General features: G+C 43.6%; 1 protein-coding gene across 6 annotated transcripts in view; it reads left to right on the top strand.

Moving 5' to 3' along the window:
• The window catches only part of MYO10 (myosin X), a 220,529-nt gene that overhangs the window by 144,658 nt on the left and 63,626 nt on the right, over nucleotides 1–12,245 (top strand). For all 6 annotated transcript variants that reach the window (XM_028492825.2, XM_055086516.1, XM_055086515.1 and 3 more), the window contains 5 exons: nucleotides 361–453; nucleotides 870–938; nucleotides 1,877–1,959; nucleotides 4,102–4,210; nucleotides 6,564–6,644. In XM_028492825.2, the coding sequence (XP_028348626.1) occupies nucleotides 361–453; nucleotides 870–938; nucleotides 1,877–1,959; nucleotides 4,102–4,210; nucleotides 6,564–6,644 (435 nt within the window). The remainder of the gene's footprint in view (nucleotides 1–360; nucleotides 454–869; nucleotides 939–1,876; nucleotides 1,960–4,101; nucleotides 4,211–6,563; nucleotides 6,645–12,245) is intronic.

Raw genomic sequence — 12,245 nt, 5'->3', positions numbered from 1 at the left:
CGGCACGTGGGATCTTCCCGGACCGGGGCGCGAACCCGCGTCCCCTGCATCGGCAGGCGGACTCTCAACCACTGCGCCACCAGGGAAGCCCTTCCCATAGATTTTAAGTCATCATCAGAAACTTTGCGGTTCCGATAGTGGATTGGCCAGTTTTGTCCACCAAATTGCAGGGCGTTCCATTTTTTTAGTATGGAATGAACTAGATTTCTTAATAGTGTGTCATTCTGAACTTTTCAATCTGAGAAGTCATTATGCCCTTTTGACCACTTACTTGATAGAGAGTAGAGAGGAAAGGAGCTGTAAAAATATGCAGAGCCAAAAACTTCTAATTCATGTTTAACCTTTTTTCCCCTCTTCTAGAAACTTGGTCTCCTAGCCCTTATCAATGAAGAAAGCCATTTTCCTCAAGCCACAGACGGCACCTTATTGGAGAAGTTACACAATCAGCATGCTGTATGTCCAAACCTGCCAATTCCTCCTTGTGTCTGAATAGCACATCTGTGGATTAAGATGCGACAAATGACAGATTTCCGTGCTGTTGACCCTACCTTGCCTCCCACAGTGAATTTTTGTTCCTCAAACGAAAGCTTTTCTCTGCTATAACTAAATGGAAATAAGCCAAAGACATAGATTGTAGGCTACTTGTCAGAATATGCCCATGTTTAGCTAGTGTATAAAATTTAACATTTTTAACCTACTGTAATGACACAGACCAGAGTTGCCTGATTTTGATGGAGTGTATCGCGCGATGTGTCCTATACCTCTGATAGGTCGTGGGTTTTGCAGTTGTTTTCACTGTCAGTTATAGTTACGCTGTCAGGAAAGCAGTGAGTGAAATTAGGCATTTCTGTTTGTTTTTCTTTTTTTAGAATAACCACTTTTATGTGAAGCCCAGAGTTGCAGTCAGCAATTTTGGAGTGAAACACTATGCTGGAGAGGTAACTCCCTTTTTTTTTTTTTAAATTTATTTTATTGATGGATAATTGATTTACAATGTGGTGTTAATTTCTGCTGTACAGCAAAGTGATTCAGTTATTATACTCTTTTTCCTTTATGGTTTATCACAGGATATTGAATATAGTTCTCTGTGCTATACAGTAGGACCTTGTTTATTCATTCTATATATAATAGTTTGCATCTGCTAATCCCAAACTTCCAACGCAACCCTCTCCCACTCCCCCCCTCCCGCTTGGCAACCACACGTCTGTTCTCTTAAGTCTGTGAGTCTGTTTCTGTTTCGTAGATAAGTTCATTTGTATCATATTTTAGATTCCACATATAAGTGATATCATATGGTATTTGTCTTTCTCTTTCTGACTTCACTTAGTATGATACTCTCCAGGTCCATCCATGTTGCTGCAAATGGCATTATTTCATTCTTTTACTACAAATAGCTGAGTAGTATTCCACTGTATATATGTACCACATCTTCTTTATCCGTTCCTCTGACAATGAATGTTTAGTTTGCTTGCATGGCTTGGCTATTGTACACAGAGCTGCTGTGAACATAGGGGGTGCGTGTATCTTTTGAACTAGAGTTTTGTCCGGATATACGCCCAGGAGTGGGATTGCTGGATCCCATAGCAACTCTCTTGTTAGTTTTTTGAGGAACCTCCACACTGTTTTGTATAGTGGCTGCATCAGCTTAGTGTAGGAGGGTTCCCTTTTCTCCACACCCTTGGAGAGGTAACTTCTTAATCAGGATCCTTGCTGATATTTGCCCATTTGGTATTTAGAGAATAGTAATTTCAGAAGCCAATCATAAATATATTGAACTAACATCTTTTCGCGGACCCAGCTCTTAAAGGGGATGCTTACGGCCTGAAGTGATTCTTTTGATCAGTTCTGCCTTCTCTTGTTTATTTTGGAAAACCAGGTGCAGTATGACGTGAGGGGCATCTTGGAGAAGAACAGAGATACCTTCAGAGATGATCTTCTCAACTTGCTGAGGGAAAGCCGGTGCGTCAGTCTCCTCCCCGAGATGCCAGAGTGATGTTTGTGCAGATGCTTTTAATTCACGAATATAGAAAAAATTAATGTGCGGGCAATTGGTTTATCATCTTCTTCCCCGGGCAGTATTTCATCAATAAAGTGATCCGAGAGATAGAAAACGGTACTAGCAGTAGTGACTACCATTTAATGAGGTAGCATTGGAATAGTAAGTCCATCATGTGATGCAGGTAAGGAAATTAAGACTTACAGTGATTAAGTGACTTGCCCAAGATCCCTCAACTAGATTTGATCTGGTCTGCTTGGCTCAGGAACCTAAAATTTTAACCAGTATGACCTACTGTCTTCATAGCAAGCTTAGAGCTGTGCGTTAAATTGACTTCAGCCTCGGGTATGTAGGACCCTATGTCTCTCATTAGTGTAAGGGGTATCGAGAGAAATAAACAAGTATTAATTCAGCTAAAATGATAGATTAATTACCCATTCATTTATTCATTCATGAATTGTAAATTCACATCATTAAATCGGTAGTTAAGGAAAACATGCTGAAAGTTTTAGTGATTAGTTTAGCTATTTGTATGTATTAAACCAGGAGGCTTCCTATTTTTAGGAGGCTTTGTGAGAGAGAAAGGAGGAAAACAACCCTTGCCTTAAAGTTGTCAATACCTTTATCAGATCCAGCGTGAGTCTCTAACACACATATTTAATATCTAAGGAGGGAAAGCACAATTACTAAAAAGCTGGAATACTTTTAGAAATGAAAGCATTAGGTGGCCACCCTGTCACTTAGATAGAATTGGGGTGAGGGGAACCCCTCTAAAGTGTCAGCTTAGAAGCTCAGGGTGGAAGTGTTTGATCTTTCAACTTGTTTTAACCCTCTTTTATGAGGATTCCCTAATTACAACCTTGTCAGCTATTTTTATTTTTAGATGAGTTTTCAGGCCTGTAAAAATGGCGACGTTTTAAAAATAACCATAGCAGGTTACCTATCTCTCAAAGCAGATTTAAAGTGATACATTTAAATAAAAGCAGTGTCTTGAGGTTAACTGGAACATTTTGTTGTGAAAAAGAGCACGGGCCTGGAGACCCGCGAGATGGCCTTTCGCCGGTTGCCTCTGTCTTAACGTCAAGTGGGTGTGGAAATGGGGTGAAGAATGTTTCTTCAGCCCCAGGTTTCTCTCTGTAGAAGGAGGGGCTTGGGCTATTTGCTGCCCCTACTCTCTCTTGCCTTTGGCATCTGTGACGTTTTGATGGAACCCAAAGCTTTTCTCCAAAGTGCTCAAAGCACAGAGAAGTTCAAAGAGCGAGAATGAAACTTCACCCTGGGATGAAAGTGAGAAAGGGTCAAGCAGAAGAGAAGTGATGACAGAAGTGCTGGCATTGTCCCCCGAGGGGCGTGGATGCCTGACCGTCTCACTCCTGGTCCCCGCGAAGGCACCCCCCACACACACCCCATCCTGGTTTTATAGCCCAGAGCATCTTCCATGCAAGGAAGATGAAAAAAACTCCTGAGAAGCCTTTTACTTTCTCAGTAGTGGCAGTAGATTTTACAGAACTTTTAAATAATAATAACAGCAAACATCAGCACTTAGGATGTGCCAGGCATCACGCTCAGCCTTTTGCCTTCGTTTCCTCATTTCATTCTCACCCCAGCTTTATAGCATAAATCCTAAAGTGACCCCCATGTTCCAGATGAAAAAACAGGCCTAGAGACAGGCAAGCATCATGTCTAAGCCACACAACTAGGAAGTGGGGGGGAGGGTCACTGCAGAGTTAGCATCTTTCCACCTGTTACCTGGTCGCATCTTCACCACCCTGCGGTGCGCGAGACAAACCCCTCCCTTCCACGGGGCGTGGAGGCCGCAGAAGCTCCGCAGAGCTCGGCGGTCCTAAGTGGCTTGTCGCCCTGAGCCATCTTCATCCTAGTCCCCTTCTCTCCTGCGAGACTCTAGTGCTGCGAAGCGGCCACGTCTCTTTTCAGTGCCTGAAGCTCTTTGGCAGTGGTTGGTGTGAAATGTTCGGACTCTGTCTTAGCTCTTCCGGGCCTGGGTGTGTTATTTTCAGTGGGGAAATGCATTGTGATTACAGTAATCCAGCACCTAATAACTGGGTGTGCACCCCTCATGGCCCTCCTGCTCTCCGCTCACACAGATTCGACTTCATCTACGACCTCTTTGAACACGTTTCAAGCCGCACGGACCAGGATACCTTGAAATGTGGAAGCAAACATCGGCGGCCCACGGTCAGCTCGCAATTCAAGGTTAGTCTACGCTGCTGGCCTGGATGGGTCCATCTTTATTGTGATTTTAAAAATTGAAAATAGGAAATGGGTATCTGTGAGAGGTCTATGAAAGTGTTTATTTATTTTTTCTATCATCCTTTTAAACCAGACAGGACTCTAGGAAGAAAATACACTTTTTTTTTTTTTTTCTGAGCCAGACGAAAAAAAAAAAAAGTAGATTTTTTTTTTTTTTTTTTGTCTTGTTAAAAATAAATAGCTACTTATTCTAAGCTTACGAAATAGTAAGTCTTCATAAGAAAGACTGTTTCGTCATTTGGGACCACTCTGATTTGTATTTAAAGACTCACGTGCATATAAAGTATCTTTCTTCCTGTGTCTGGATTGTCTTTATTTTTCCCAGGTATGTTTACAGTCTCATAACTAGGAAGAATAACCAAGTGCGTGGTTAAACAAGATCAGTGTCAGTTACCTCGTCCAGATGTCCAGAATTCAGGGAAAATAAGAAACATTCTTACTTGCATTTTAAGTATGTAAGCCTTTTAGGTAGTTTAGAGGCAGATAACATGAAGACCATTTCTCTAACTTAATTGTTCTGCTTTACCCCCAAATCTTAGCGTGAGGGGGAGCCGGAGGCATGTCAGTCAACAGACCTTTATTAAATTTGCCCTCTGGGAGGCTCTCTTCCATTTAGTTAATCAAAGTTGGATGCTTTCGAGGCGGTGGGCGAGTTCTGTGTTAAGGTCTGTTGACAGCATATGGTTGGGGATGAGCTGGACCCACAGCACCAGGGCTGACAGTGCTGGGCAGGTGTGACCCTTACAGGATACAATAATAATAATAGCTGCCGTTTATTATACACCCTCTATGTCCCAGTCATTGGGCTAATCACTTTATATATGCTACCTCGTTCACTTCTCCCATATTCTTAGAAGTACGTGTTATTGTCCCCACTTTATAGATGAGGAAGCTGAGGTTTAGAGAATGGAGACTTGCTCAGTCCCTCCAAGGACTGAAGCTAGGATTTGAATGGAACCTGGGTCTGTCTGACTCTCAACCCTAGGCTCTCAATCATCCAGCGGCGTTGTTACACTGTCTTTTTCTAGGTCAGTGTTGCCTGGAGTTGTCTTGGAAGGCTTTGTGGATGTTTGGGACTTAAATTGGACTAGGAACAAGGAAATGGAGGAGAGTGGGCAGGGCTTCCAGGCAGAGACAAAGGGAAGAGGCAGACTCCTGAGTCAGGAATGTGAGTCCTGTTCCCAGAGGACGGGACACCTGGTATGAAGTTAAATGGGTACCACACCAGAGGCCATGAATTCCCGGACATTCTGTCATCTGTGAGAAATCCTAAAGCCTTCTGAGCACAGAAGTAACTAATCGATGTGGTAGACGACCTAGTTTCTTCAACAGTAAAATTGTAAGAAGAAAGAAACAGACAAATGCAGACAGAGGGAAAACCAATGGATTAAAATAGACTGAATAGATATATCAACCAACTACACTACTGCGGGGACCTTATTTGCATCCTGATTTCAAAGAATACGCTATTTAAAAATGATGAAATTCGAGACAGTTGAGTATTTCAAAATGAAACTTGAGCTAGTTGCACCTTTTCACATTGATATTAAGGAATTGGTGTTAAATCTTTTCAGGAGTGATACGGTGGTTACCTCTGTATGTTTTAAAGTTTTTAGCCTTTGATAATACATAGTGAAATATTGAGGAATGAAATAACACAATGTCTGGAATTTGCTTTTCTATTAGAAGTGGGAGTAATGTGTACGGGAACAGGGGTCAGATGAGGTGAGATGAGCCGGCAGCCGAAGCTGATAATGGGTTCTCATTACATGCTCTTTCTGCTTCGGTAAATGTTAAAAAATCTTCACAATTAAAAAAAACTTAAAAGACAGTAGTATTACAGAAGATTGATCTGCCTGGTGATTTGAAGGAAGAATGAGAGATTTTAGCTCAAAGACCAGTGAGGTACTGGTATAAGCTGTCATTTTGATGGAAAGAATTAAGAGGAACAACTTCAGTGGAGAGCGGATACTTCTCAGGTTTTCTGTATAAACATTGAAATATCCCAGGGTGGTTTTTTTAGCTGGTTAACAGCACAGTTTTTGTTTGTTTGTGTGTTTGTTTAATGGTACTCTGTCAAGGAAGTAATAAATGAGTTTTGCATATGTAAAATAACTTCTGTGACAATTAGAATACCTTTGTTTTATTAGAATGACATGATTAAAAATAAAAATGCTATTATTCCTCAGATTTATATTGTTTCCTTTTTCTTGTTTCTGATGAGTGCCTAGGGTGCTGAGAAATTTAAAGACCTAATAAGAGACTAAATCAACATATACTTTTTCCTTTCTAATAGGACTCGCTGCATTCCTTAATGGCAACGCTAAGCTCCTCTAATCCTTTCTTTGTTCGCTGTATCAAGCCAAACATGCAGAAGGTAAGATTTACGACTGTTCTAGACTGACACTGTCTTATTTAAGGACACCGCCTCCTGGTGTGGTTGCTCAGAGATTTGGTTTCTCCAAAGTCCTTTCATTATAGATGGTTGGAAATGTATATGACATTATTATAACATAACATTCACTGGATAAAATCCCTTTGTCTTTTGGGCCTATTTGTCTGCTTTTGAATGATGCCATTATGCTTTAGAGAAATCTGGTTTAAGAGAAAACATTGTGAAGCCTTTGCATTTTTATTTTAAGCGTTGGTTTGAAATTCTTGGGCAAGCTCCAGAATGTGATGTACCTTTTTTGGAAGAAATGGTTGGTGTGTTTTTTGTTGTGGTAGAGTTCTTTTTCATTTTATTTTCTTTTGCTTTATGGTTAAACATGATAGAGTGTCTGTATTCTAAGTAGTAATGATGGATTTTAAGGACTTTTACTCGTTGGTTGTAACTAATTAGAAGACTCCTGTCGTCGGAAGTTTTTGTGTCTAGGCTCTTGGTTTTAGCTTTTTAATGCCATATCCTGATCAGAAACAATGTGAGTTTTATACAGAGAATCTATCTGAACAAAAAAGGTTTAGTATTAGGTGAATGCAGCTGTTGAGTCTAAGGCTAAATGGGCAACTTGCCGTAAAGTGCTGTTACAAAACTGAAATTATTTTGATTTGGCGAACATCTGCTCTTAGTTACCCCTGTGAAGAAAGGAAATTCCCCCGCAAAATAATAATGTCAAGGGCCTCTCGTGTGGAAGAGCTAGGTGCTATCCTCATAAGGATTAAGATAAGGAATCTGACCTGAACTGTTTCCCATGAGACTGTGTCATGTTCCATAATGCCACTGTCAATAACTTTGCTGATGCTAAATCTTATTTTTATTTTGTTTACCAGTTACCTCTGACTTAATATTACAGTGATTCCTCACTTAGAGTTTAAGCGTTTTTTTATAAGAACCACAGTGTTGAATTCTGTCTTCTAGGAAGGCAAAACTCAAGGAGGGGAGAAGAATCTGTTTGGTTTGTTACCTTACTCTGAGGTGTGATGGGGAGAGTTTGGCATTTGTGTCGCGTAAGGTAGCTGAGACTGGGGTTCTGTAGATCTGTGATGACTTCGTGTGTATCCGTTCTGGTAGTTGACATAGTAACTCATCTTCCCATTTTTCAAATTTATAGTAAAATGTTTCAGGTTATCTCAAAAAATGGCAACTAACTTAACAATACATAGCTTGTGTTGACATGATGTTGGAAATTAATAGTTAAAACATAACCATGTACCATGTCGGCTGGCTTATATCCACCTGCTGTGCTTTATAAATCCCCAATGGGAAGGATCTACAAGATGATATACACGGGCTTTGCGTTCTGGGTCTACATTCTCAGGAGCTGTGTAACCTCTGCCAGGGTTTCTTTCTTCTTTTTACAACAGGGGTAATAATACCATAACTTAAAGATGCTTGTTTTCCCCCAGTTTAAGGTCTTGGGTATCGAGATGCATCTTGCAGCCTTTTGGCGAACCACAGTTTAAGTGGGAACTCTTTTCTCTCTTCTTAGTGGTGCAGTAATTGTGCAGTTTTACAGCCATTGGCACCTTAGGTTCAAAGAAATGGAGGGAACCTGCCAGCGCTTATTTATAAAAATAGAAATTTGAATTTTAAAATCTCAGTCCTCCATGTTCTTGTCTTCTTTCTTGGATGGCATGGACTTCGTTTTTCCTTTAAATCGTAATCGCTTTTGAAATTAGGCCTGCTTGAAAACACATCAACAGCCAGAATGTTGAAGAAATTGCCTCTTTTTGATGTTTGTTTTTCCTTGCTGGGACTTGGTTGTGCCTAATTGCTTTGGTGTTTGCCTTTTACAAAATGACCCAACCCAGTGTCTGGTTCCATTTCTGTTGGCTCACAGCCCTTTTCACCTCCTGACCGGTGGCAGGCACTCATTAACAACCTGCCAGGAGATGGGCTGAAGAAGACTTTGAAAAACGTCTCGCTGCCATTTTCAAGGCACCCAGCAAGTCAGACATGAGAACTGACTTGTCTGAGGCCTAAGATGTAGGTGTGGTATTAAGTGCGAAGGGGCTAATTAGACTATGGAAATAGTAAATTACAACGCGCTTAGCATGCATATATTGGAGTGTTCCTGGTGATGTTGTATGAAATATATGTAAACATCCCTCATTTAGAGTTTCTTATGACATTTCTTTTTTTTTGTTTGTTTGTTTTTGTTTTTTGCGGTACGCGGGCCTCTCACTGTCGTGGCCTCTCCCGTCGCGGAGCACAGGCTCCGGACGCGCAGGCTCAGCGGCCACGGCTCACGGGCCCAGCCTCTCCGCGGCATGTGGGATCTTCCCGGACCGGGGCACGAACCCGTGTCCCCTGCATCGGCAGGCGGACTCTCAACCATTTTGCCACCAGGGAAGCCCTATGACATTTCTTTTGTCCAAAGATAGATGCTTCTAGAAATCTCACAGGGAACATCTTGCTCGCCTTTGCCCAGAGATGGGGAACGTGTATCTCCAGTCCTCACCTCATGTCCTCCTCAAGTCAGATGTTCATCACGGGGGCTTGAGAGGATGTATTCACATGTCCGTATAGGGAGGTGTTTTGTACATCATTCAGGCATGTAGATCATGGATTTGGGCAGCTTCTAGAGGTTTCTTTTGCCAATTCTGTGACCCAAAAGGCATAAGAACAATGGCTGTAAAGCCTGTGGCCTGGAGAACTGTGGCTTTAGAAAAAGTGGAGTAGCGGCTTGGTGCTTTTAGGAGCCTGCACAGCACGTCCAGGGCTCCCGTGGTGGCCTGGCGAGTGTGTGCACACGGCCCCCTGGGTCCCAGGCCTGTGGTACAGGCTGCCTCCTCTCCTTGGCAAGTGTGTGAGGCTCAGGATGGGCACTTGGGCCCCGAGCATCTAGAATTCCTTCTGTGGGAATATTATGGGTTTTCGTTATTTGGGATTTTTATGTTTTGCTTTGAAAAGCTGGTGTAAGCAGGCAGAACATAACTGACATGCTGACAGTTATGTCAATTCAACTATTATAGTATGTGGACTTTCTTCTTTTTGTGCACAGTCTGTTAGCTAGTCTTGAGCGTTGCGAAGAAGACACTTCACTAGCGTTGCTGAGAAGTCCTCCTGGCGCTAAGTTATGAAGAAAATAAAGGCATACCTCTTGGTAGGGGCTGGCCTGCAGCCGGTTCTTTGCCTCAGATGGCACTGAAGGGTGCAGTCCTCCCCTCAGCTTAGAACTCCAGTTTACAGAGGGCAAGCTTCTCCATCAGACGGTTTTTGGTGGGTGACGTGGCCTCATAGTTTTTTTTCTGCTGTGGTTTGCTTTAGGCAGTAGTGTTTCTGGCCAGAAGTGCCCAAACCAACCCCAGGAGATTTCTGTATCGAAGAAAACCTGCTTTGCTTCCTCAGAATCTCTCCCCGAGGGTGTCCCGTGACCTCTGCCTTCTGTCCCTGCCTGGTGCAGATAACTTGTAGTCAGAGAAGTCTGTTATTAACATTCCTCAGAAAAACCCTGGGGAGCTGCAGGACAGAATGGAAGAAGGGGACAGACGGATAGCCATCAGGAGAGCCGTCCAGGCGTGAGAACTGGTTGTCTGCGCTTCCCGGCCCCGAGTGCGAGGCCGGGCCCACTTGCTGCAGGAGCAGAGCAGGGCTGTCGCGTGCAGTGTGCCTGGCTGGCTCTCCTCTCTCTCCTTCTGTGGGTTGGATGTCAGAAGCTCTCGGGTTCTAGGGGGAAGCATCCTTGACTCCTGCAGGGTCACCTTGGAGCTTTAACCCAGCATAAGCGTATCCTCAAAGATTCTGTGAGGTCTTCTCCAAAAAGGCAGGATATGGGTCCCCTGAGTGGCCCTGACCCTGGGAGCTGCTGGGGGAAGGCTTCTAGCAGGAGGTGGCTGCAGGGGGTCAGGTTTATCTAGGGGAAGAGTGAAGAAGAGGGGTGTCCATGCCGAGGGGAGACCGGAGACCAGGCCTCCCAGGAGGGAAGCCGCGCGGTCTGTGCGCCGGACTGCAGTCGTATTTGCCGGAAAATGGAACATCAAGCAGGAGAATGAAGCTGGAGACACAGGACTGGCCTGGCTGTGGGCGTCTTGTCTCAAAGCACTGTCTCCAGGCCCCGAGACATGAGGACGTGTGAAGCGTGTCGCACCGAAGTCGTCTTTAAGAGACTTCAGAGGAGGCCAGTGCTTTCCTCTTAAATGACTCCTGCTGACCTGTGTCCCTCTCTTTCATGGGGCCACTGCTGACACCAGACTCGGTCCCTCTTTTACACAACACTCAGGACCACACATGAAGTGAGAACGCTGTGCCGGCATTACGGAAACACAAGCCTTTTGTTTCCAGAGGCGTCATGATTTGGTTAATGGCTTCGTGAATCGAGCACATTTAGTCCTGGGGACTCATACTTTGTGTGACCCAGGTGCTGCCTGCCATTTTTTTCCCTAGTTTTTTTGTTTTTTTGTTTTTAAACAGAGGCCAAACATTTCTTTAAATAATTCTGATGATATTGTAGCATATTTCCTACCTTGAATTTTTCTGTCCTATTTTATTCTTCCTAGATCTTTTTCTCTCTCATTTTATTCATCTTATTTCTCTTGAGCCTTACTGAAACTTGATTCCAGTGACCCTTTACATTTCTTTTTAGGCTTTGGTGTCTCTACCTCAGGGCTATTTTCTGAATAAGGTATTCCACAAATACGGAAGACCTTGACCAAGTACAACTTTGCAGGGCCTGCCTCTTCCACCTTTGTGCCCCGCTGTGTAGCTCAGCCAGCATCCAGACTGTCATATGTGCTCAGTAAACGCTGAATCAGATTGCTCATAAAAGGACACCATGGAGCTGCTCATGGTGTGTGAGTACTTGACTTTGCCAAAGATGAAGACTTAACGCACTATGTTGAATCCTTACTGCTATGCGTTCCATTTTGGTTTGTTTAATTGTTTTTGGATCATCTTCGATTTGTATACTTGGAAGTTACCCTAGGGATACACCACTAGGTCAGTATTAGAGTGATGTCCTTACTGTGATTCAGTCTTTCTATGTTAATGTGTTGTCTCTCCCTCTCCCAGCTGGCCCCCTTCTCAGACATGGCGCCCCCCGGCCCCCCACAAAACCTCCAGGGTTTGGAGCCCTTTTGGAACAGCCAAGCACAGCACTGGAGACTCATTCACAAACACTTTGAGTTGGGCTTGGTGCTTCATACTCAAACACTCAGATCTCTAAGTGGGGTCCCCCTAGGGAATGTGTTCCCTGCCATGATTGGGCAAGGAGGTCTGGATGTGCAAATCTGCCAGATAACAAGGGTTTAACCTAGAAGGTTAAACACTGGATTTTAGCATTTTGATTGAACTTTCTGGAATTGTACATCATTCAGTCCAAACATCTATTACTGTATTGAATCGAAGACCCCCATGGTTGTAAAGGGCACCGTTATTTATACATCACTGTGGAAGCAGAAGCTCTACCTAGTTAACCAGGGCACGATGCTGTCTTATCTCCAGGAGCTTGCTTCCCCCACCCCCCCCCACCCCCACCCCCCCCCGTACGCGGGCCTCTCACTGTTGTGGCCTCTCCCGTTGCTGAGCACAGGCTCCGGA

Source organism: Physeter macrocephalus, chromosome 8 (assembly GCF_002837175.3).
Source record: "Physeter macrocephalus isolate SW-GA chromosome 8, ASM283717v5, whole genome shotgun sequence".
Classification (NCBI taxonomy): Eukaryota; Metazoa; Chordata; class Mammalia; order Artiodactyla; family Physeteridae; genus Physeter; species Physeter macrocephalus.
Note: the sequence above shows the minus strand (reverse complement) of the source record. Positions and strands in the feature narration are given on the sequence as shown.